The sequence below is a fragment of the Telmatherina bonti genome, assembly GCF_933228915.1.
Source record: "Telmatherina bonti genome assembly, chromosome: 18".
Classification (NCBI taxonomy): domain Eukaryota; kingdom Metazoa; phylum Chordata; class Actinopteri; order Atheriniformes; family Telmatherinidae; genus Telmatherina; species Telmatherina bonti.
In genome coordinates this window covers 39130182-39154588 of record NC_136616.1, presented here as the reverse complement: position 1 = coordinate 39154588, position 24407 = coordinate 39130182, and the positions used below count along the sequence as shown (strand labels likewise).

Below are 24407 nucleotides of genomic sequence, written 5' to 3'. Positions count from 1 at the left end.
ATTCTGGACTGGATTCTGAACTGGACTCTGAACTGGACTCTGGACTCTACTCTGGTTTGGATTCTGGACTGGATTCTTGAGTGGACTCTGGACTGGACTGGACACTGGACTCTATTCTGGTTTGGACTCTGGACTGGACTCTGGCCTGGATGTGGACTGGATTCTGCACTGGATTCTGGTTTGGACTCTGGACTGGACTCTGGACTGGATTCTGGACTGGACTCTGGACTCTATTCTGGTTTGGACTCTGGACTGGACTGTTGACTGGATTCTGGCCTGGATGTGGACTGGATTCTGGACTGGACTCTGGACTCTATTCTGGTTTGGACTCTGGACTGGACTCTGGACTGGATTCTGGACTGGACTCTGGACTCTATTCTGGTTTGGACTCTGGACTGGACTCTGGACTGGACTGTTGACTGGATTCTGGGCTGGACTCTGGCATGGATTCTGGACTGGATTCTTTACTGGACTCTGGACTGGATTCCGGACTGGACTCTGGACTGGACTCTGGACTGGAGTCTTTACTTGATTCTGGACTGGACTGTGGACTGGACTCTGGACTGGATTCCGGACTGGACTCTGGACTGGATTCTGGACTGGATTCTGTTCTGGATTCTATTCTGGATTCTGGACTGGATTCTGGACTGGACTCTGGACTGGATTCTGGTTTGGATTCTGGACTCTATTCTGGTTTGGACTCTGGACTGGATTCTGGTTTGGATTCTGGACTCTATTCTGGTTTGGACTCTTGACTGGACTCTGGACTGGACTCTGGACTGGATTCTGGACTGGACTGTGGACTGGATTCTGGACTGGATTCTGAACTGGACTCTGAACTGGACTCTGGACTCTACTCTGGTTTGGATTCTGGACTGGATTCTTGAGTGGACTCTGGACTGGACTGGACACTGGACTCTACTCTGGACTGGACTCTGGACTGGATTCTGGCCTGGATGTGGACTGGATTCTGGACTGGATTCTGGTTTGGACTCTGGACTGGACTCTGGACTGGATTCTGGACTGGACTCTGGACTCTATTCTGGTTTGGACTCTGGACTGGACTCTGGACTGGATTCTGGACTGGACTCTGGACTCTATTCTGGTTTGGACTCTGGACTGGACTCTGGACTGGACTGTTGACTGGATTCTGGGCTGGACTCTGGCATGGATTCTGGACTGGATTCTTTACTGGACTCTGGACTGGATTCCGGACTGGACTCTGGACTGGAGTCTTTACTTGATTCTGGACTGGACTGTGGACTGGACTGTGGACTGGACTCTGGACTGGATTCCGGACTGGACTCTGGACTGGATTCTGGACTGGATTCTGGACTGGACTCTGGACTGGACTCTGGACTGGATTCTATTCTGGATTCTGGACTGGATTCTGGACTGGACTCTGGACTGGATTCTGGTTTGGATTCTGGACTCTATTCTGGTTTGGACTCTGGACTGGATTCTGGTTTGGATTCTGGACTCTATTCTGGTTTGGACTCTTGACTGGACTCTGGACTGGATTCTGGACTGGACTGTGGACTGGATTCTGGACTGGATTCTGAACTGGACTCTGGACTCTACTCTGGTTTGGATTCTGGACTGGATTCTTGAGTGGACTCTGGACTGGACTGGACTCTGGACTGGATTCTGGACTGGATTCTGGACTGGACTGTTGACTGGATTCTGGACTGGACTCTGGACTCTAGTCTGGTTTGGACTCTGGACTGGACTTTGGACTGGATTCTGGACTGGACTCTGGACTCTATTCTGGTTTGGACTCTGGACTGGACTCTGGACTGGACTGTTGACTGGATTCTGGGCTGGACTCTGGACTGGACTCTGCACTGGACTCTGGCATGGATTCTGGACTGGAGTCTTTACTTGATTCCTGACTGGACTCTGGCATGGATTCTGGACTGGAGTCTTTACTTGATTCTGGACTGGACTGTGGACTGGACTCTGGACTGGACTCTGGACTGGACTCTGGACTGGATTCTGGACTGGACTGGATTCTGGACTGGACTCTGGACAGGACTTTGGACTGGACTCTGGACTGGATTCCGGACTGGACTCTGGACTGGACTGTGGACTGGACTATGGACTGGATTCTGGACTGGACTCTGGACTGGACTGTGGACTGGACTATGGACTGGATTCTGGACTGGACTGTGGACTGGATTCTGGACTGGACTCTATTCTGGTTTGGACTCTGGACTGGATTCTGGTTTGGATTCTGGACTGGACTGTGGACTGGACTGTGGACTGGACTCTGAACTGGACTCTGGACTCTACTCTGGTTTGGATTCTGGACTGGATTCTTGAGTGGACTCTGGACTGGACTGGACACTGGACTCTATTCTGGTTTGGACTCTGGACTGGACTCTGGACTGGATTCTGGCCTGGATGTGGACTGGATTCTGGACTGGATTCTGGACTGGACTCTGGACTGGATTCTGGACTGGACTCTGGACTCTATTCTGGTTTGGACTCTGGACTGGACTCTGGACTGGATTCTGGTTTGGACTCTGGACTGGACTCTGGACTGGACTGTTGACTGGATTCTGGGCTGGACTCTGGACTGGAGTCTGGCATGGATTCTGGACTGGAGTCTTTACTTGATTCTGGACTGGACTCTGGCATGGATTCTGGACTGGAGTCTTTACTTGATTCTGGACTGGACTGTGGACTGGACTCTGGACTGGATTCCGGACTGGACTCTGGACTGGATTCTGGACTGAATTCTGGACTGGACTGTGGACTGGACTCTGGACTGGATTCTGGTTTGGATTCTGGACTCTATTCTGGTTTGGACTCTTGACTAGACTCTGGACTGGACTGTGGACTGGATTCTGGACTGGACTCTTGACTGGATTCTGGACTGGACTCTGGACTGGATTCTGGCCTGGATGTGGACTGGATTCTCGACTGGACTCTGGACTGGACTCTGGACTGGACTCTGGACAGGAGTTCGGACTGGACTCTGGACTGGATTCCGGACTGGACTCTGGACTGGACTGTGGATTGGACTCTGGACTGGACTGTTGACTGGATTCTGGGCTGGACTCTGGGCTGGACTCTGGACTGGACTCTGGACTGGATTATGGACTGGACTCTGGACTGGACTCTGGCATGGATTCTGGACTGGACTCTTTAAGTGATTCTGGACTGGACTCTTGACTGGATTCTGGACTGGACTCTGGACTCTATTCTGGTTTGGACTCTGGACTGGACTGTGGACTGGATTCTGGACTGGACTCTGGACTCTATTCTGATTTGGACTCTGGCTGGACTTTTGACTGGATTCTGGTTTGGATTCTGGACTGGACTCTGGACTGGACTCTGCATTGGATTCTGGACTGGAGTCTTTAATTGATTCTGGACTGGACTCTGGACTGGATTCCGGACTGGACTCTGGACTGGACTCTGGACTGGACTGTGGACTGGACTATGGACTGGACTGTGGACTGGATTCTGGACTGGACTCTGGACTCTATTCTGGTTTGGACTCTGGACTGGACTCTGGACTGGACTCTGGCATGGATTCTGGACTGGATTCCGGACTGGATTCTGGTTTGGATTGGACTCTATTCTGGTTTGGACTCTGGACTGGACTCTGGACTGGACTCTGGACTGGATTCAGGACTGGACTGTGGACTGGATTCTGGACTGGATTCTGAACTGGACTCTGAACTGGACTCTGGACTCTACTCTGGTTTGGATTCTGGACTGGACTCTGGACTGGACTCTGGACTGGATTCTGGACTGGACTCTGGACTGGATTCTGGACTGAACTCTGGACTGGATTCTGGACTGGACTCTGGACTGGATTCTGGACTGAACTCTGGACTGGATTCTGGACTGGACTCTGGACTGGACTCTGGACTGGATTCTGGACTGAACTCTGGACTGGATTCTGGACTGGACTGTGGACTGGACTGGACTCTGGACTGGATTCTGGACTGAACTCTGGACTGGATTCTGGACTGGACTGTGGACTGGACTGGACTCTGGACTGGACTCTGGACTGGATTCTGGACTGGACTCTGGACTGGATTCTGTACTGGACTCTGGACTGGATTCTGGACTGAACTCTGGACTGGATTCTGGACTGGATTCTGGACTGAACTCTGGACTGGACTCTGGACTGGATTCTGGACTGAACTCTGGACTGGATTCTGGACTGGACTGTGGACTGGACTGGACTCTGGACTGGATTCTGGACTGGATTCTGGACTGGACTGTGGACTGGACTCTGGACTGGATTCTGGTTTGGATTCTGGACTCTATTCTGGTTTGGACTCTTGACTAGACTCTGGACTGGACTGTGGACTGGATTCTGGACTGGACTCTTTAATTGATTCTGGACTGGACTCTTGACTGGATTCTGGACTGGACTCTGGACTGGATTCTGGACTGGATGTGGACTGGATTCTGGACTGGATTGTGGACTGGATTCTCGACTGGACTCTGGACTGGACTCTGGACAGGAGTTCGGACTGGACTCTGGACTGGATTCCGGACTGGACTCTGGACTGGACTGTGGATTGGACTCTGGACTGGACTGTTGACTGGATTCTGGGCTGGACTCTGGGCTGGACTCTGGACTGGATTATGGACTGGACTCTGGACTGGACTCTGGCATGGATTCTGGACTGGACTCTTTAAGTGATTCTGGACTGGACTCTTGACTGGATTCTGGACTGGACTCTGGACTCTATTCTGGTTTGGACTCTGGACTGGACTGTGGACTGGATTCTGGACTGGACTCTGGACTCTATTCTGATTTGGACTCTGGACTGGACTTTTGACTGGATTCTGGTTTGGATTCTGGACTGGACTCTGGACTGGACTCTGCATTGGATTCTGGACTGGAGTCTTTAATTGATTCTGGACTGGACTCTGGACTGGATTCCGGACTGGACTCTGGACTGGACTCTGGACTGGACTGTGGACTGGACTATGGACTGGACTGTGGACTGGATTCTGGACTGGACTCTGGACTCTATTCTGGTTTGGACTCTGGACTGGACTCTGGACTGGACTCTGGCATGGATTCTGGACTGGATTCCGGACTGGATTCTGGTTTGGATTCTGGACTCTATTCTGGTTTGGACTCTGGACTGGACTCTGGACTGGATTCTGGACTGGATTCAGGACTGGACTGTGGACTGGATTCTGAACTGGACTCTGAACTGGACTCTGGACTCTACTCTGGTTTGGATTCTGGACTGGACTCTGGACTGGACTCTGGACTGGATTCTGGACTGAACTCTGGACTGGATTCTGGACTGGACTCTGGACTGGACTCTGGACTGGATTCTGTACTGAACTCTGGACTGGATTCTGGACTGAACTCTGGACTGGATTCTGGACTGGATTCTGGACTGGATTCTGGACTGAACTCTGGACTGGACTCTGGACTGGATTCTGGACTGAACTCTGGACTGGATTCTGGACTGGACTGTGGACTGGACTGGACTCTGGACTGGATTCTGGACTGAACTCTGGACTGGATTCTGGACTGGACTGTGGACTGGACTGGACTCTGGACTGGATTCTGGACTGGACTCTGGACTGGATTCTGTACTGGACTGGACTGGATTCTGGACTGAACTCTGGACTGGATTCTGGACTGGATTCTGGACTGGATTCTGGACTGAACTCTGGACTGGATTCTGGACTGGACTGTGGACTGGACTGGACTCTGGACTGGATTCTGGACTGAACTCTGGACTGGATTCTGGACTGGACTGTGGACTGGACTGGACTCTGGACTGGATTCTGGACTGGACTCTGGACTGGATTCTGGACTGGACTCTGGACTGGATTCTGGACTGAACTCTGGACTGGATTCTGGACTGGACTCTGGACTGGACTCTGGACTGGACTCTGGACTGGACTCTTTACTTGATTCTGGACTGGACTCTTTACTTGATTCTGGACTGGATTCTGGACTGAACTCAGGACTGGACTCTGGACTGGACTCTGGACTGGATTCTGGACTGGACTCTGGACTGGACTCTGGACTGGATTCTGGACTGGACTCTGGACTGGACTCTGGACTGGATTCTGGACTGAACTCTGGACTGGATTCTGGACTGGACTCTGGACTGGACTGGATTCTGGACTGGATTCTGGACTGAACTCTGGACTGGATTCTGGACTGAACTCTGGACTGGATTCTGGACTGAACTCAGGACTGGATTCTGGACTGGACTGTGGACTGGACTGGACTCTGGACTGGATTCTGGACTGAACTCTGGACTGGATTCTGGACTGAACTCTGGACTGGATTCTGGACTGAACTCTGGACTGGATTCTGGACTGGATTCTGGACTGGACTGGATTCTGGACTGGATTCTGTACTGAACTCTGGACTGGATTCTGGACTGAACTCTGGACTGGATTCTGGACTGAACTCTGGACTGGATTCTGGACTGAACTCTGGACTGGATTCTGGACTGAACTCTGGACTGGATTCTGGACTGGACTGTGGACTGGACTGGACTCTGGACTGGATTCTGGACTGAACTGTGGACTGGATTCTGGACTGAACTCTGGACTGGATTCTGGACTGAACTCTGGACTGGATTCTGGACTGAACTCTGGACTGGATTCTGGACTGGACTCTGGACTGGACTGGACTCTGGACTGGATTCTGGACTGAACTCTGGACTGGATTCTGGACTGAACTCTGGACTGGATTCTGGACTGAACTCTGGACTGGATTCTGGACTGAACTCTGGACTGGATTCTGGACTGAACTCTGGACTGGATTCTGGACTGAACTCTGGACTGGATTCTGGACTGAACTCAGGACTGGATTCTGGACTGGACTCTGGACTGGATTCTGGACTGGACTCTGGACTGGATTCTGGACTGGACTCTGGACTGGATTCTGGACTGAACTCAGGACTGGATTCTGGACTGAACTCAGGACTGGATTCTGGACTGGACTGTGGACTGGACTGGACTCTGGACTGGATTCTGGACTGGACTCAGGACTGGATTCTGGACTGGACTGTGGACTGGACTGGACTCTGGACTGGATTCTGGACTGAACTCAGGACTGGATTCTGGACTGGACTGTGGACTGGACTGGACTCTGGACTGGATTCTGGACTGAACTCTGGACTGAACTCTGGACTGGACTCTGGACTTATTTAAACATCATACCATCTAAAACAACAAAAACAAGGGAAAACAGAAAAAGCTTCTAAAGCAGGAGAAGCAGAAGTTTATATGTAATTCCACCGCAGTGATGTGTAATACAATACCAATAACAACAGTAGTAACCCAGTATACCAGTAATTCCTGTCTGATGGTAACCACAACAACCACAACTTTTTTTTTTATAATAATAAGAAGAATACAACAATCAGTTACAGTGATGGAACAATGCAGTAAGAATACCAATAATCCTAATAAAAACAATAACAACATGTATATCAACCAAAATAATAGTACTACTATACTACTCTACTATGTCTTCATTCTATACTATTTCTGTACTGCTCAGTTATCATGTCTTTGTATATTGACCTAAATTTGTACATTTGGACACTGCCTATGATTTTCTCCCAGCTTGTTCCACAGTTTAACCCCACAGACACACACACTTTTCACCAAGGGCAGTTTGAATAAGACGTTCCCTTGCAATCTGTACCCCCCATCTCTCTGACTGAAATGTTTTTGTACATGGTGTGGTAATAAGATCCTGCTAGCCTTAAAAATAAGTTGGGAAGTATGATAATTGATCCAGCTTTATTTATGACAGAAATAGTATTAATAGTGAGTGAAGTGTGGTTTTATAATTATTGCCCCAGACCTCTACACAGTACTGTAAATAAGGAAATATTAGTGAATAAGAAAGAATGAAGAGTGACTGGTAATCCAGAAACAGCTCAATTTTATTTATGATTTAAATATTCTTTAACACTTTGTTTTGTGTCTGATGTAGGGTTTCCAACTAATTTTATCATCTGGCATCAGTCCCAGGAATTTCATTTCTTTTACAGATTCAATCCTTTCATTATCTATATGTATGTGTACAGTACCAGTCAAAAGTTTGGACACACCTCCTCATTCATCTCTTCTTAATTGCAGAGTACAACTAAATACATCCACACTGTGAAGGAACACGTGTGGAATTATGTTGTCAACAAAAAAGTGGTAAATAAACCAGAATATGTTTTATATTTGAGATTCTTCAAACTAACCATCTTTTGCTTTGGTGACAGCTTGGGACACTCATGACATTTTCTCAATCAGCTTCATAAGGCAGTCTCTTGGAATGGTTTGTCATTAACGGGATTACCTTGTCAAGCGTTCATTTCTGAGTTTTCTTTTCTTCTTAATGTGTTTGAGGCCATTGGTTGGGATGTGCAGAGGCATGGTGTCTACAAAGGTCTATTCAGTGGTTTCACTCTGTTTGATCTCTGTTATAATCCATATTATGGCAAGAACCACTCAACTAAGTCAAGAGAAATGACAGTACATCATTACTTTAAGACATGTTGGCCGGTCCATCAGGAAAACTTCAAGAAGTTTGAAGGTATTCTCTTGTGTAGTTACAAAGACCATCCAACACGATGGTGAAACTGGCTGTCATGAGGACCTCCTCAGGACAGAAAGACGAAGAGTTACCTCAGCTGCATGGAATAAGTTCATCAGAGTCACCAATCTCAGAAACCGCCAATAAACAGCACCTCAGATAAGAGCCAACAGAAATGCTTCACAGAATTCAAGATGGTGATGCATTTCAACATCAACTGTTCAGAGGAGACTGCCTAAATTGGGCCTCCATGGTCAAATTGCTCTACAGAAGCCACTTCTGAGAAAGAATAAGAATTATAGCCGCAAGCGGCATCCATCGGGTCCTCGCCTCATGCCGAACCCTCCACCCGAACTCGTCACAAAGCTTCCGGGTGAGTTTAAAGTCAATGGCATGAATCCCAAACTGATATGTTAAAAAACAATGCACATACAGCTCTATATGGGCCAAGATGGCGGACACCCCGTTGCTATGGTAACCCTCCCACAATGCATAGTGTAATGTGTTAAGGACCTACCAAATATGAAAGCTTACAGTTTTGGTGCAGATCACATGTATTTCTGCGAAGATATGAGTCAACTGTCTTTCATGAAGAGAAGGCTTTTTTTCCATAGGTTACCACGGTTACACGCTTTGTCCTACTAGAAAGATTTCTTTAATTTCCCCTCAGGGATAAATAAAGTATCTTTGATTTGATTTGACTGATTTCACTAACTTTTGGTCTCCATCTTTTCACAAAGCTTCCAGCAGAATTAGAAGCCGGTCGCATAGACGCCCTCAGACTACTTTGTTCAAATACGATGTGCTTAAAGTCATAAAATGGGCATAAACACCAAGATGGCGGACTCCCCGTTGCCATGACAACAGGTCTATGATTGATTGTTTTTACCCGTCTTGACGTGTACCAAATCTTGTTGTCCTACGTCAAAGTAGACTTTTCAGACCCCATTCTATTTTCCATCTTTGGTGTTTCTAGGGGGCGCTGTCGAGTCATTTTTGCGTTGGCGTGCATGCGGACTAGAGAATATTGCTTTTCACAGGGGCTAAGGGGGTCAAAATTGAGTGAGTTGTGCTGAGGAAAAAAATAATAAACATTTCAACAACAATCGAGCCCTGCCATACGTCGTATGGTTCGGACCCTAATAATAAACATTTCAACAAAAGGACCCTACCATACGACGTATGGCTCGGACCCTAATAATAAACATTTCAACAAAAGGGCCCTGCCATACGGCGTATGGTTCGGACCCTAATAATAAACATTTCAACAATGGGGCCCTGCCATACGGCGTATGGCTCGGACCCTAATAATAAACATTTCAACAATGGGGCCCTGCCATACGGCGTATGGCTCGGACCCTAATAATAAACATTTCAACAATGGGGCCCTGCCATACGGCGTATGGCTCGGACCCTAATAATAAACATTTCAACAAAAGGGCCCTGCCATACGGCGTATGGCTCGGACCCTAATAATAAACATTTCAACAATGGGGCCCTGCCATACGGCCTATGGCTCGGACCCTAATAATAAACATTTCAACAATAGGGCCCTGCCATACTTCGTATGGCTCAGACCCTAATAATAAACATTTCAACAATAGGGCCCTGCCATACGGCGTATGGCTCGGACCCTAATAATAAACATTTCAACAATAGGGCCCTGCCATACTTCGTATGGCTCGGACCCTAATAATAAACATTTCAACAATGGGGCCCTGCCATACGGCCTATGGCTCGGACCCTAATAATAAACATTTCAACAATGGGGCCCTGCCATACGGCCTATGGCTCGGACCCTAATAATAAACATTTCAACAATAGGGCCCTGCCATACTTCGTATGGCTCAGACCCTAATAATAAACATTTCAACAAAAGGGCCCTGCCATACGGCGTATGGCTCGGACCCTAATAGTAAACATTTCAACAATAGGGCCCTGCCATACTTCGTATGGCTCGGACCCTAATAATAAACATTTCAACAATAGGGCCCTGCCATACTTCGTATGGCTCGGACCCTAATAATAAACATTTCAACAATAGGGCCCTGCCATACTTCGTATGGCTCGGACCCTAATAATAAACATTTCAACAATAGGGCCCTGCCATACTTCGTATGGCTCGGACCCTAATAAGAGACTAATTTGGGCCAAGAAAGATCAGGAATGACCTCATATCAGTGGAAATCTGTGTTCTGGTCTGATTAATTCTAAGTTGAGATTTTTAGTTCCACCCGCCATGTTTGTGTGAGATGCAGTAAAGGTGAGCAGATGGTTCCTATATATGTGGTTCCCGTGGTGAAGCATGCAGGAGGAGACGTGATGGCATGGGGTTTCTTTGCTAGTGAAACAGTTAATTAATTAGTCAACATCCAAAGAACACTTAACCAGCATGGCGACCACAGCATTCTTCAGCGACTATCACTTGTGTTTCAAGAGGGCAATGATCCCAAACACACCTCCAGACTGTGTAGGGGATGTTTGACCAAGAAACAGAATGATGGAGTGCTGCATAAGACAACCTGGCTTCCATAATCACTTGACCTTAACTCACTTGAGATGGTTTGGACCAAAGAGTAAGGGCAAAGCACAGTGCTCAACACCTCCAGGAACTCATTTGAGACAATTGATCAGCCATTCCAGGTGACTGCCTTATAAAGCTGATTGAGAAAATGTCATGAATGTGCAAAGCTGTCATCAAAGCAAAAGGTGGTTACTTTGAGGAATCTAAAATATAAAACATATTCTGGGTTATTTACCCCTTTTTTTTTTTTTTTTTGTTTTACCACTTTTCACAACATAATTCCACATGTATTCCTTCACAGTGTGGATGTATTTAGTTGTACTCTGCAATTAAGAAAAAAAAAAAATCAGAAAAACCACTAAGTGAGAAGGTGTGTCCAAACTTTTGACTGGTACTGTATATCGTTTTTGTTTTTACAATTACTAAAGACTATTTCCTTAGTTTTTCCTATATTCAATTTATTGTCGTCCATCCATTTTTTAAAACTCATTAATAGTAATAACTACCTCTTTATAATTGTTTCCAGAGTAGAAAATATTTGTATCATCAGCAAATAATATTAATTTTAAAAGTTTAGAGACTCAAAATATATAATTTATGTATATGTTAAACAATTTGGGGCCCAATACCGACCCCTGGGGGACACCACAGGCAATCTCCATACATCCCATACATGATCTCCCATCATCATAGTTGACCCAAGTCTTTGCTAGGTTTATTGACCATGACGAAACCAGTGGTTTTTTTTCTGAGTCATGTACTTGTGTTTGGACAGAACCGGCTGCAGAGCGTCATGGGAATCGCGATGCCTCTGTTTCATGCCAGAGGAGTGTTCCAGTACAGCTTCGGTCTGATGCCCTACAGGAAGCCCATCCACACTGTTGGTACGATGCTGTTCAATAAGAACATAATACTTCATGCTTCTTCTTCAGCCCGTTGGTGTTTCTTTAGTTCTGACATCGTGGACCAGCAAACATTAACTAAAACGTTCAGATGTGCTCGGGGATCCAGGACAATGATGGATCGTTCAGTTTGTTGCCAGTTCCAGATATTCAGACATATTGTACTTCAATAACAGTCAGCCAGTTAGAACCAGTTAGAAGCAGAACTTTGTGGTGTTTTCATGGCTGTTTCCTCTCTGTCTCCAGTTGGGAAGCCCATCCCAGTGTGTCAGACTCCCAGTCCCAGTTAGAACCAGTTAGAAGCAGAACTTTGTGGTGTTTTCATGGCTGTTTCCTCTCTGTCTCCAGTTGGGAAGCCCATCCCAGTGTGTCAGACTCCCAGTCCCAGTTAGAACCAGTTAGAAGCAGAACTTTGTGGTGTTTTCATGGCTGTTTCCTCTCTGTCTCCAGTTGGGAAGCCCATCCCAGTGTGTCAGACTCCCAGTCCCAGTTAGAACCAGTTAGAAGCAGAACTTTGTGGTGTTTTCATGGCTGTTTCCTCTCTGTCTCCAGTTGGGAAGCCCATCCCAGTGTCTCAGACTCCCAGTCCCAGTTAGAACCAGTTAGAAGCAGAACTTTGTGGTGTTTTCATGGCTGTTTCCTCTCTGTCTCCAGTTGGGAAGCCCATCCCAGTGTGTCAGACTCCCAGTCCCAGTTAGAACCAGTTAGAAGCAGAACTTTGTGGTGTTTTCATGGCTGTTTCCTCTCTGTCTCCAGTTGGGAAGCCCATCCCAGTGTCTCAGACTCCCAGTCCCAGTTAGAACCAGTTAGAAGCAGAACTTTGTGGTGTTTTCATGGCTGTTTCCTCTCTGTCTCCAGTTGGGAAGCCCATCCCAGTGTGTCAGACTCCCAGTCCCAGTTAGAACCAGTTAGAAGCAGAACTTTGTGGTGTTTTCATGGCTGTTTCCTCTCTGTCTCCAGTTGGGAAGCCCATCCCAGTGTGTCAGACTCCCAGTCCCAGTTAGAACCAGTTAGAAGCAGAACTTTGTGGTGTTTTCATGGCTGTTTCCTCTCTGTCTCCAGTTGGGAAGCCCATCCCAGTGTCTCAGACTCCCAGTGCCAGTTAGAACCAGTTAGAAGCAGAACTTTGTGGTGTTTTCATGGCTGTTTCCTCTCTGTCTCCAGTTGGGAAGCCCATCCCAGTGTCTCAGACTCCCAGTCCCAGTTAGAACCAGTTAGAAGCAGAACTTTGTGGTGTTTTCATGGCTGTTTCCTCTCTGTCTCCAGTTGGGAAGCCCATCCCAGTGTCTCAGACTCCCAGTCCCAGTTAGAACCAGTTAGAAGCAGAACTTTGTGGTGTTTTCATGGCTGTTTCCTCTCTGTCTCCAGTTGGGAAGCCCATCCCAGTGTGTCAGACTCCCAGTGCCAGTTAGAACCAGTTAGAAGCAGAACTTTGTGGTGTTTTCATGGCTGTTTCCTCTCTGTCTCCAGTTGGGAAGCCCATCCCAGTGTGTCAGACTCCCAGTCCCAGTTAGAACCAGTTAGAAGCAGAACTTTGTGGTGTTTTCATGGCTGTTTCCTCTCTGTCTCCAGTTGGGAAGCCCATCCCAGTGTCTCAGACTCCCAGTCCCAGTTAGAACCAGTTAGAAGCAGAACTTTGTGGTGTTTTCATGGCTGTTTCCTCTCTGTCTCCAGTTGGGAAGCCCATCCCAGTGTCTCAGACTCCCAGTGCCAGTTAGAACCAGTTAGAAGCAGAACTTTGTGGTGTTTTCATGGCTGTTTCCTCTCTGTCTCCAGTTGGGAAGCCCATCCCAGTGTGTCAGACTCCCAGTCCCAGTTAGAACCAGTTAGAAGCAGAACTTTGTGGTGTTTTCATGGCTGTTTCCTCTCTGTCTCCAGTTGGGAAGCCCATCCCAGTGTCTCAGACTCCCAGTCCCAGTTAGAACCAGTTAGAAGCAGAACTTTGTGGTGTTTTCATGGCTGTTTCCTCTCTGTCTCCAGTTGGGAAGCCCATCCCAGTGTCTCAGACTCCCAGTCCCAGTTAGAACCAGTTAGAAGCAGAACTTTGTGGTGTTTTCATGGCTGTTTCCTCTCTGTCTCCAGTTGGGAACCCCATCCCAGTGTGTCAGACTCCCAGTCCCAGTTAGAACCAGTTAGAAGCAGAACTTTGTGGTGTTTTCATGGCTGTTTCCTCTCTGTCTCCAGTTGGGAAGCCCATCCCAGTGTGTCAGACTCCCAGTCCCAGTTAGAACCAGTTAGAAGCAGAACTTTGTGGTGTTTTCATGGCTGTTTCCTCTCTGTCTCCAGTTGGGAAGCCCATCCCAGTGTGTCAGACTCCCAGTGCCAGTTAGAACCAGTTAGAAGCAGAACTTTGTGGTGTTTTCATGGCTGTTTCCTCTCTGTCTCCAGTTGGGAAGCCCATCCCAGTGTCTCAGACTCCCAGTCCCAGTTAGAACCAGTTAGAAGCAGAACTTTGTGGTGTTTTCATGGCTGTTTCCTCTCTGTCTCCAGTTGGGAAGCCCATCCCAGTGTCTCAGACTCCCAGTCCCAGTTAGAACCAGTTAGAAGCAGAACTTTGTGGTGTTTTCATGGCTGTTTCCTCTCTGTCTCCAGTTGGGAAGCCCATCCCAGTGTGTCAGACTCCCAGTCCCAGTTAGAACCAGTTAGAAGCAGAACTTTGTGGTGTTTTCATGGCTGTTTCCTCTCTGTCTCCAGTTGGGAAGCCCATCCCAGTGTGTCAGACTCCCAGTGCCAGTTAGAACCAGTTAGAAGCAGAACTTTGTGGTGTTTTCATGGCTGTTTCCTCTCTGTCTCCAGTTGGGAAGCCCATCCCAGTGTGTCAGACTCCCAGTCCCAGTTAGAACCAGTTAGAAGCAGAACTTTGTGGTGTTTTCATGGCTGTTTCCTCTCTGTCTCCAGTTGGGAAGCCCATCCCAGTGTGTCAGACTCCCAGTCCCAGTTAGAACCAGTTAGAAGCAGAACTTTGTGGTGTTTTCATGGCTGTTTCCTCTCTGTCTCCAGTTGGGAAGCCCATCCCAGTGTGTCAGACTCCCAGTCCCAGTTAGAACCAGTTAGAAGCAGAACTTTGTGGTGTTTTCATGGCTGTTTCCTCTCTGTCTCCAGTTGGGAAGCCCATCCCAGTGTGTCAGACTCCCAGTCCCAGTTAGAACCAGTTAGAAGCAGAACTTTGTGGTGTTTTCATGGCTGTTTCCTCTCTGTCTCCAGTTGGGAAGCCCATCCCAGTGTGTCAGACTCCCAGTCCCAGTTAGAACCAGTTAGAAGCAGAACTTTGTGGTGTTTTCATGGCTGTTTCCTCTCTGTCTCCAGTTGGGAAGCCCATCCCAGTGTGTCAGACTCCCAGTGCCAGTTAGAACCAGTTAGAAGCAGAACTTTGTGGTGTTTTCATGGCTGTTTCCTCTCTGTCTCCAGTTGGGAAGCCCATCCCAGTGTCTCAGACTCCCAGTCCCAGTTAGAACCAGTTAGAAGCAGAACTTTGTGGTGTTTTCATGGCTGTTTCCTCTCTGTCTCCAGTTGGGAAGCCCATCCCAGTGTGTCAGACTCCCAGTCCCAGTTAGAACCAGTTAGAAGCAGAACTTTGTGATGTTTTCATGGCTGTTTCCTCTCTGTCTCCAGTTGGGAAGCCCATCCCAGTGTCTCAGACTCCCAGTGCCAGTTAGAACCAGTTAGAAGCAGAACTTTGTGGTGTTTTCATGGCTGTTTCCTCTCTGTCTCCAGTTGGGAAGCCCATCCCAGTGTCTCAGACTCCCAGTCCCACTTAGAACCAGTTAGAAGCAGAACTTTGTGGTGTTTTCATGGCTGTTTCCTCTCTGTCTCCAGTTGGGAAGCCCATCCCAGTGTGTCAGACTCCCAGTCCCAGTTAGAACCAGTTAGAAGCAGAACTTTGTGGTGTTTTCATGGCTGTTTCCTCTCTGTCTCCAGTTGGGAAGCCCATCCCAGTGTCTCAGACTCCCAGTGCCAGTTAGAACCAGTTAGAAGCAGAACTTTGTGGTGTTTTCATGGCTGTTTCCTCTCTGTCTCCAGTTGGGAAGCCCATCCCAGTGTCTCAGACTCCCAGTCCCAGTTAGAACCAGTTAGAAGCAGAACTTTGTGGTGTTTTCATGGCTGTTTCCTCTCTGTCTCCAGTTGGGAAGCCCATCCCAGTGTCTCAGACTCCCAGTGCCAGTTAGAACCAGTTAGAAGCAGAACTTTGTGGTGTTTTCATGGCTGTTTCCTCTCTGTCTCCAGTTGGGAAGCCCATCCCAGTGTCTCAGACTCCCAGTCCCAGTTAGAACCAGTTAGAAGCAGAACTTTGTGGTGTTTTCATGGCTGTTTCTTCTCTGTCTCCAGTTGGGAAGCCCATCCCAGTGTGTCAGACTCCCAGTCCCAGTTAGAACCAGTTAGAAGCAGAACTTTGTGGTGTTTTCATGGCTGTTTCCTCTCTGTCTCCAGTTGGGAAGCCCATCCCAGTGTGTCAGACTCCCAGTCCCAGTTAGAACCAGTTAGAAGCAGAACTTTGTGGTGTTTTCATGGCTGTTTCCTCTCTGTCTCCAGTTGGGAAGCCCATCCCAGTGTGTCAGACTCCCAGTCCCAGTTAGAACCAGTTAGAAGCAGAACTTTGTGGTGTTTTCATGGCTGTTTCCTCTCTGTCTCCAGTTGGGAAGCCCATCCCAGTGTCTCAGACTCCCAGTCCCAGTTAGAACCAGTTAGAAGCAGAACTTTGTGGTGTTTTCATGGCTGTTTCCTCTCTGTCTCCAGTTGGGAAGCCCATCCCAGTGTGTCAGACTCCCAGTCCCAGTTAGAACCAGTTAGAAGCAGAACTTTGTGGTGTTTTCATGGCTGTTTCCTCTCTGTCTCCAGTTGGGAAGCCCATCCCAGTGTCTCAGACTCCCAGTCCCAGTTAGAACCAGTTAGAAGCAGAACTTTGTGGTGTTTTCATGGCTGTTTCCTCTCTGTCTCCAGTTGGGAAGCCCATCCCAGTGTGTCAGACTCCCAGTCCCAGTTAGAACCAGTTAGAAGCAGAACTTTGTGGTGTTTTCATGGTTGTTTCCTCTCTGTCTCCAGTTGGGAAGCCCATCCCAGTGTGTCAGACTCCCAGTCCCAGTTAGAACCAGTTAGAAGCAGAACTTTGTGGTGTTTTCATGGCTGTTTCTTCTCTGTCTCCAGTTGGGAAGCCCATCCCAGTGTCTCAGACTCCCAGTCCCAGTTAGAACCAGTTAGAAGCAGAACTTTGTGGTGTTTTCATGGCTGTTTCCTCTCTGTCTCCAGTTGGGAAGCCCATCCCAGTGTCTCAGACTCCCAGTGCCAGTTAGAACCAGTTAGAAGCAGAACTTTGTGGTGTTTTCATGGCTGTTTCCTCTCTGTCTCCAGTTGGGAAGCCCATCCCAGTGTGTCAGACTCCCAGTCCCAGTTAGAACCAGTTAGAAGCAGAACTTTGTGGTGTTTTCATGGCTGTTTCCTCTCTGTCTCCAGTTGGGAAGCCCATCCCAGTGTCTCAGACTCCCAGTCCCAGTTAGAACCAGTTAGAAGCAGAACGTTGTGGTGTTTTCATGGCTGTTTCCTCTCTGTCTCCAGTTGGGAAGCCCATCCCAGTGTGTCAGACTCCCAGTCCCAGTTAGAACCAGTTAGAAGCAGAACTTTGTGGTGTTTTCATGGCTGTTTCCTCTCTGTCTCCAGTTGGGAAGTCCATCCCAGTGTCTCAGACTCCCAGTCCCAGTTAGAACCAGTTAGAAGCAGAACTTTGTGGTGTTTTCATAGCTGTTTCCTCTCTGTCTCCAGTTGGGAAGTCCATCCCAGTGTGTCAGACTCCCAGTCCCAGTTAGAACCAGTTAGAAGCAGAACTTTGTGGTGTTTTCATAGCTGTTTCCTCTCTGTCTCCAGTTGGGAAGCCCATCCCAGTGTGTCAGACTCCCAGTCCCAGTTAGAACCAGTTAGAAGCAGAACTTTGTGGTGTTTTCATGGCTGTTTCCTCTCTGTCTCCAGTTGGGAAGCCCATCCCAGTGTGTCAGACTCCCAGTCCCAGTTAGAACCAGTTAGAAGCAGAACTTTGTGGTGTTTTCATGGCTGTTTCCTCTCTGTCTCCAGTTGGGAAGCCCATCCCAGTGTGTCAGACTCCCAGTCCCAGTTAGAACCAGTTAGAAGCAGAACTTTGTGGTGTTTTCATGGCTGTTTCCTCTCTGTCTCCAGTTGGGAAGCCCATCCCAGTGTCTCAGACTCCCAGTCCCAGTTAGAACCAGTTAGAAGCAGAACTTTGTGGTGTTTTCATGGCTGTTTCCTCTCTGTCTCCAGTTGGGAAGCCCATCCCAGTGTCTCAGACTCCCAGTCCCAGTTAGAACCAGTTAGAAGCAGAACTTTGTGGTGTTTTCATGGCTGTTTCCTCTCTGTCTCCAGTTGGGAAGCCCATCCCGGTGTGTCAGACTCCCAGTCCCAGTTAGAACCAGTTAGAAGCAGAACTTTGTGGTGTTTTCATGGCTGTTTCCTCTCTGTCTCCAGTTGGGAAGCCCATCCCAGTGTCTCAGACTCCCAGTCCCAGTTAGAACCAGTTAGAAGCAGAACTTTGTGGTGTTTTCATGGCTGTTTCCTCTCTGTCTCCAGTTGGGAAGCCCATCCCGGTGTGTCAGACTCCCAGTCCCAGTTAGAACCAGTTAGAAGCAGAACTTTGTGGTGTTTTCATGGCTGTTTCCTCTCTGTCTCCAGTTGGGAAGCCCATCCCGGTGTGTCAGACTCCCAGTCCCAGTTAGAACCAGTTAGAAGCAGAACTTTGTGGTGTTTTCATGGCTGTTTCCTCTCTGTCTCCAGTTGGGAAGCCCATCCCAGTGTGTCAGACTCCCAGTCCCAGTTAGAACCAGTTAGAAGCAGAACTTTGTGGTGTTTTCATGGCTGTTTCCTCTCTGTCTCCAGTTGGGAAGCCCATCCCAGTGTGTCAGACTCCCAGTCCCAGTTAGAACCAGTTAGAAGCAGAACTTTGTGGTGTTTTCATGGCTGTTTCCTCTCTGTCTCCAGTTGGGAAGCCCATCCCAGTGTCTCAGACTCCCAGTGCCAGTTAGAACCAGTTAGAAGCAGAACTTTGTGGTGTTTTCATGGCTGTTTCCTCTCTGTCTCCAGTTGGGAAGCCCATCCCAGTGTCTCAGACTCCCAGTCCCAGTTAGAACCAGTTAGAAGCAGAACTTTGTGGTGTTTTCATGGCTGTTTCCTCTCTGTCTCCAGTTGGGAAGCCCATCCCAGTGTCTCAGACTCCCAGTCCCAGTTAGAACCAGTTAGAAGCAGAACTTTGTGGTGTTTTCATGGCTGTTTCCTCTCTGTCTCCAGTTGGGAAGCCCATCCCAGTGTGTCAGACTCCCAGTCCCAGTTAGAACCAGTTAGAAGCAGAACTTTGTGGTGTTTTCATGGCTGTTTCCTCTCTGTCTCCAGTTGGGAAGCCCATCCCAGTGTGTCAGACTCCCAGTCCCAGTTAGAACCAGTTAGAAGCAGAACTTTGTGGTGTTTTCATGGCTGTTTCCTCTCTGTCTCCAGTTGGGAAGCCCATCCCAGTGTGTCAGACTCCCAGTCCCAGTTAGAACCAGTTAGAAGCAGAACTTTGTGGTGTTTTCATGGCTGTTTCCTCTCTGTCTCCAGTTGGGAAGCCCATCCCAGTGTCTCAGACTCCCAGTCCCAGCTCAGAAGACATTGAGGCTCTGCACAGCGTTTACCTGCAGAGTCTGATGGAGCTGTTCGAGCAGCACAAACAAACCTATGGTCTGGATGAGAACCAGCACCTCACCTTCATTTAATCAACATCGTCACGGGTCCTAAATCTGGCCGACCTTCGTAACACCAGACTTCCTCCTGAACCAGTTTCAGCTCAGCAGCTGGTTCTGATTGGATGGAAGGAACACAGCCAGGTTCTGTGTGGAATCTCCAGAACGCTGACCGGTGACTGTACCTGAGTAGCAGTTACTCTTACAGTACTCCTCCATGGTAACCGGTCTGACTGATGAGGAGGATGAAGATTTGTCTTTATGATCATAGATTAGTGATTATTATGTATCTTTAGACATGGATCAGTACCACCCTGATTCTGGTTTCATTAAAAATGCAGTATTTATGCTGTTGTCACTGTATGTGCTCTCTAAAACAACTACTTCTGTAGTGATTATTAACTACTTTTCATCTTCATCCGCAATGATATTTGTCCAGTCATCAGTAAAGTTTCTGTCCAAATTCAAGCAGTCTGAACTCAGACGCTTCTTCCAGCAGGTCATCAGTGGGTGGGCTTTGTTCTGATTGGACAATGTCCTTCAGCAACATACTTTCAGGGATAACCTCCATCAGGGTGTCAGGTGTAGCGATACCTGTGGATGTGTCATGGTTCGTGGAGATATGGATGCAGAATGGAAGAAACAACGGTTCGAAGCTACAAACAATGAACCAGCAAATGACAGCTGAAACCAGGAGGTATAGACACACAGAAAACCCAGCTGAACCAGGAAATACGAAACAATGCTAGACAGGAAACACAAGGAAAACTACAAAATAAAACAGGACACCCGAACTGAGATCCACAAAAAAACTGCACACCATGACAGAACGCATCACACAGCGGTAAAACCTGATCTAGGTGGTGTTTATTTCGGAGCGTTTTCCCCTGTTTTACTTGTTTCACAAGTAAAAAACTCAGTTATATCACATAGAGTTAAAGACCTGTTAAAACAGGTTAAGAGCCAGTAACTGAGTTGGTTACCGTGGTAACATACTCAGCGAGATGAACCTGCTAACAGGTTAAGCGTGAGAAACTCTGAATATATCCTCAGCTGCACATTCAGACAGAACAGCATCACTGATCCAGAAAGGTCAATATCCAGCAGTGAATCATTCGCAGGAATCTCTGTCGGGAGGCGAAACAGACCTAGTTTACATATTTCCCCGATATTTTTCTGTTGTGCTTTCAGCCCATCTTTGATCTGAATCATATTCTCATTTATTTTGCTAAAAGTCCTCTCATGCCGTAACTAAATATTTGTTTTTTGTAAGCTGCATTTTAATGTACAGCATTGTTAATGCGCAGCACATTTTCTTGGCAACCATTTATTTATGCATTGGTAATATGATGACTGTTTTGATGTAGCGGGTGAAGGAGCCACTAGAAAGTCCATATACCATCACTTCTCATTAATGGGTCCAAGCAAAGACCAAACACAATCCCTTTTTTTCCTTTTTGTGGCTTTGTCGTTCAGGAGTTCAACATGTTCCATTTTTTTATAAAACGTTTTTCAAAGCGCAAATTTTGTCCTCGAGGACATTTGGTTGTCTACTTGTGTAACAATCGACATTTAACTGAAGCTTCTAGAATTTATTCTGGTTAGATTTTATGCAGCTTTATTAGGTCATGTTATATTTATAAAAGTACAGTTGTAAGTACACAAGTACAACAAACTCCCACGGTTGTGACTGGAATTTAGAAATTTAACACAGATAGCCAAACAGTCAATTTCAACAGGTTTGCAAAACAATTAGCTTAATTTCCAGAAATGAGATCAATGGAGATAAACTCAGAACCAAATATAAACAAAATAACCAAACCAGCAGCAACAAAACAACACAAATAAAAAGGGAGATAGCGGCGTCCCGCTTTCATTAGCTAGACCATTAGCCAATATGGTCCCTTAACAATAGTAAAAGAAATGACTCTCTTAAACTATCTCTGCCCAGACACAGAAGCCTCTTACTTGGCACTGTTTTCGGTAACAGCGAGGAGTCCTCTTTAATTCCTCGTAGTTCTGGTCTGGGGGCCTTCGCAGACTGGGTTCTGCAGCAGGCCTTCGTTCTGTAGAGATGATCCCTCTGGTAGAACCAGTTACGTCGACGGTTTCAGGTACCTGAAAGGGTTCCCGGGTACACAAACAGCTAACCCTTGTGAAGAATTGCTGGAAACACAAACAGCAAGCTTCAGGAAGAAATGCTGGATACACAAACAGCAAGTTTTTGTTGGATCCAATGGGGCCTTGACTCGTCCAGCAAGGAAAGGCAGATAACAGTTGCAATGTGCCTCCGATGCATGAAAGCAATGGAAAGACTAGGTGGTCTTTGTGACTGGGGTTTTTAAAGTCTCAGTGATGTCGAGGAGAGACCCTGCAGTAAAAGTGGGCCCCCGGCCAATTGGAGGTGCCATTGTCTTGCACCCCTCTTTTCACACCTAGGTGTGAATGGCTGGGCATGCTGGGATTTGGAGTGAGTCTCAGGGCCCTTTGTTTCCTGAGCCATGCGGCCGAAGGCTTTGTGGGGTGGTACGGTCCCAACAGTGATTCCTCGACACATCACTGTGTACAAGAGCTGAAATGAAACACCAGCTAAATCATGGATGTATGGATCGGTTGTACTCGGTGCCGGAGGACTGACAAGCCGATATATCAGCAAAGTCTACCAACGGATGGAGTATGAAGTTCCACTCTGCTGGCAGCCCATCCAGAACCAGAGTTTGGATTATTTCTGGACAAGGGAGGAATGTGGATTTCCTTCAGTCCCTCTGCAAACTGCATACTCATAAAACCAAGACTTGTGGAGAATGTCCACTGGGTGCCGCTCCAGGTCCATGTCAGAGCTTACTTATCAACATCCAAGTTGTCAGGATGCACATCCTCGTGGCTAAAGAGGAAAGTGGTACACCGTAAAATAAATGACCTGCTGTACCGCCTGTAGTTCCTAAAGCACCATGGTTTTAAGATGCGGTTTGCCTGAAGGGAGTGCTGCAGATGAATCCTCCAGGTAACAGCTCTGATTAACCAGGCGGCCACCACAAAACCTGGATTTCTTCATAAAACTGACTTGGACATTCATGTAGGGATGCAGCTGAAAGAACAAGTGGCTTTAGCTCTGTAATCTGAAAGTCCGTGGTTCTATTCCAGGCTTCCCTTGAGTACATGCCAAAGTGTCCTTGGGCAAGACACTGAACCCCACGTGGCCTCCCGATGTGTCCGTATAAATGTGTGTGATAAAGGACTGAGTGTGTAAAATGAGAGATGGAGACACTTCTTTGGTTGGTTGCTGAGGAAAGGATACAGAGGGAACTAGATGGAGCAACACGAAATAAAAAAATCTATCTCGAGCTTTCCGACTCAGTGGCTGTACGGTTGTAGTACGGTTGTAGTACAGTTCTACAGTTGTAGTACTACTGTAGTAATGCTATAGTACAGTTCTACACTTGTAATACTACTTTAGTACAGCTGTACAGCTGTAGTACAGTTGTAGTACTACTGTAGTACAGTTCTACAGCTGTAGTACTACTTTAGTACAATTGTACAGCTGTAGAACAGTTGTAGTACTACTGTAGTACAATTGTACAGCTGTAGAACAGTTGTAGTACTACTGTAGTACAGTTGTACAGCTGTAGTACAGTTGTAGTACTACTGTAGTACAGTTGTACAGCTGTAGAATAGTTGTAGTACTACTGTAGTACAGTTGTACATCTGTGGTACAGTTGTAGTACTACTGTAGTACAGGTGTACAGCTGTAGTACGGTTGTAGTACTACTGTAGTACAGGTGTACAGCTGTAGTACGGTTGTAGTACTACTGTAGTACAGTTCTACAGCTGCAGTACTACTTTAGTACAGTTGTACTACTACTGTAGTACAGTTCTACAGCTGTAGTACTACTTTAGTACAATTGTACAGCTGTAGTACTACTTTAGTACAATTGTACAGCTGTAGAACAGTTGTAGTACTACTGTAGTACAGTTGTACATCTGTGGTACAGTTGCAGTACTACTGTAGTACAGTTGTACAGCTGTAGAATAGTTGTAGTACTACTGTAGTACAGTTGTACATCTGTGGTACAGTTGTAGTACTACTGTAGTACAGTTCTACAGCTGTAGTACTACTGTAGTACAATTGTACAGCTGTAGAATAGTTGTAGTACTACTGTAGTACAGTTGTACATCTGTAGTACTACTGTCATACTGCTGTGATGCTCACTAGGACTAATCTGTTTTTAATGACGTGAGGACGTGACGTCACTCCTGTCAGGTGAGGCGCTGTTCGGGTCACGTGACGCGACTGAAACAAACTTCTCATGATAAACAGGCTTCTCCCCTCCCTCCTCACTGCGCAGGCGCGTCCCTGTACCAGCCACAGTGGGTGTGTGGTCTCGGTCGCGCGCTGATCCCGTCCAGAAAGTCCAGAAAGTCCAGAACGCAGACCTGGAGGATCCGGATCAGACCCGAGCTGTGGAGGAAAAGGGGACTGCGGCGCGCGCAGGGCGTTCCGCGCAGAGCCGCGCACGCCCCTGAGGATGACAGGAGCGGAGAGGAGGAGGGAGTGAAGGAGGAGAAGCGGCTCCGCAGGGAGCAGGAGTTTCCTGCTGAGAAAAACTTTCTCCAACTTTCACCACCATCACTACCGCGCGTGCTGCCGCCGCCGAGTTTTGCCACGCATGCGCACGGCTCGGATTTGCACATAACGGACCGATTGTGTAGCTTGG

The 24407-nt window shown here is 47.5% G+C and overlaps 1 protein-coding gene across 1 annotated transcript in view; it reads left to right on the top strand.

Moving 5' to 3' along the window:
* Positions 1 to 20033, top strand: part of mogat3a (monoacylglycerol O-acyltransferase 3a) — a 59764-nt gene extending 39731 nt beyond the window's left edge. Inside the window, exons 8-9 of the mRNA XM_079258086.1 lie at positions 11854 to 11962; positions 19571 to 20033. Coding sequence (XP_079114212.1) covers positions 11854 to 11962; positions 19571 to 19725 — 264 coding nt within the window. The 3' untranslated portion in view covers positions 19726 to 20033. The remainder of the gene's footprint in view (positions 1 to 11853; positions 11963 to 19570) is intronic.
* The last annotated feature ends 4374 nt before the right edge of the window (positions 20034 to 24407 follow it).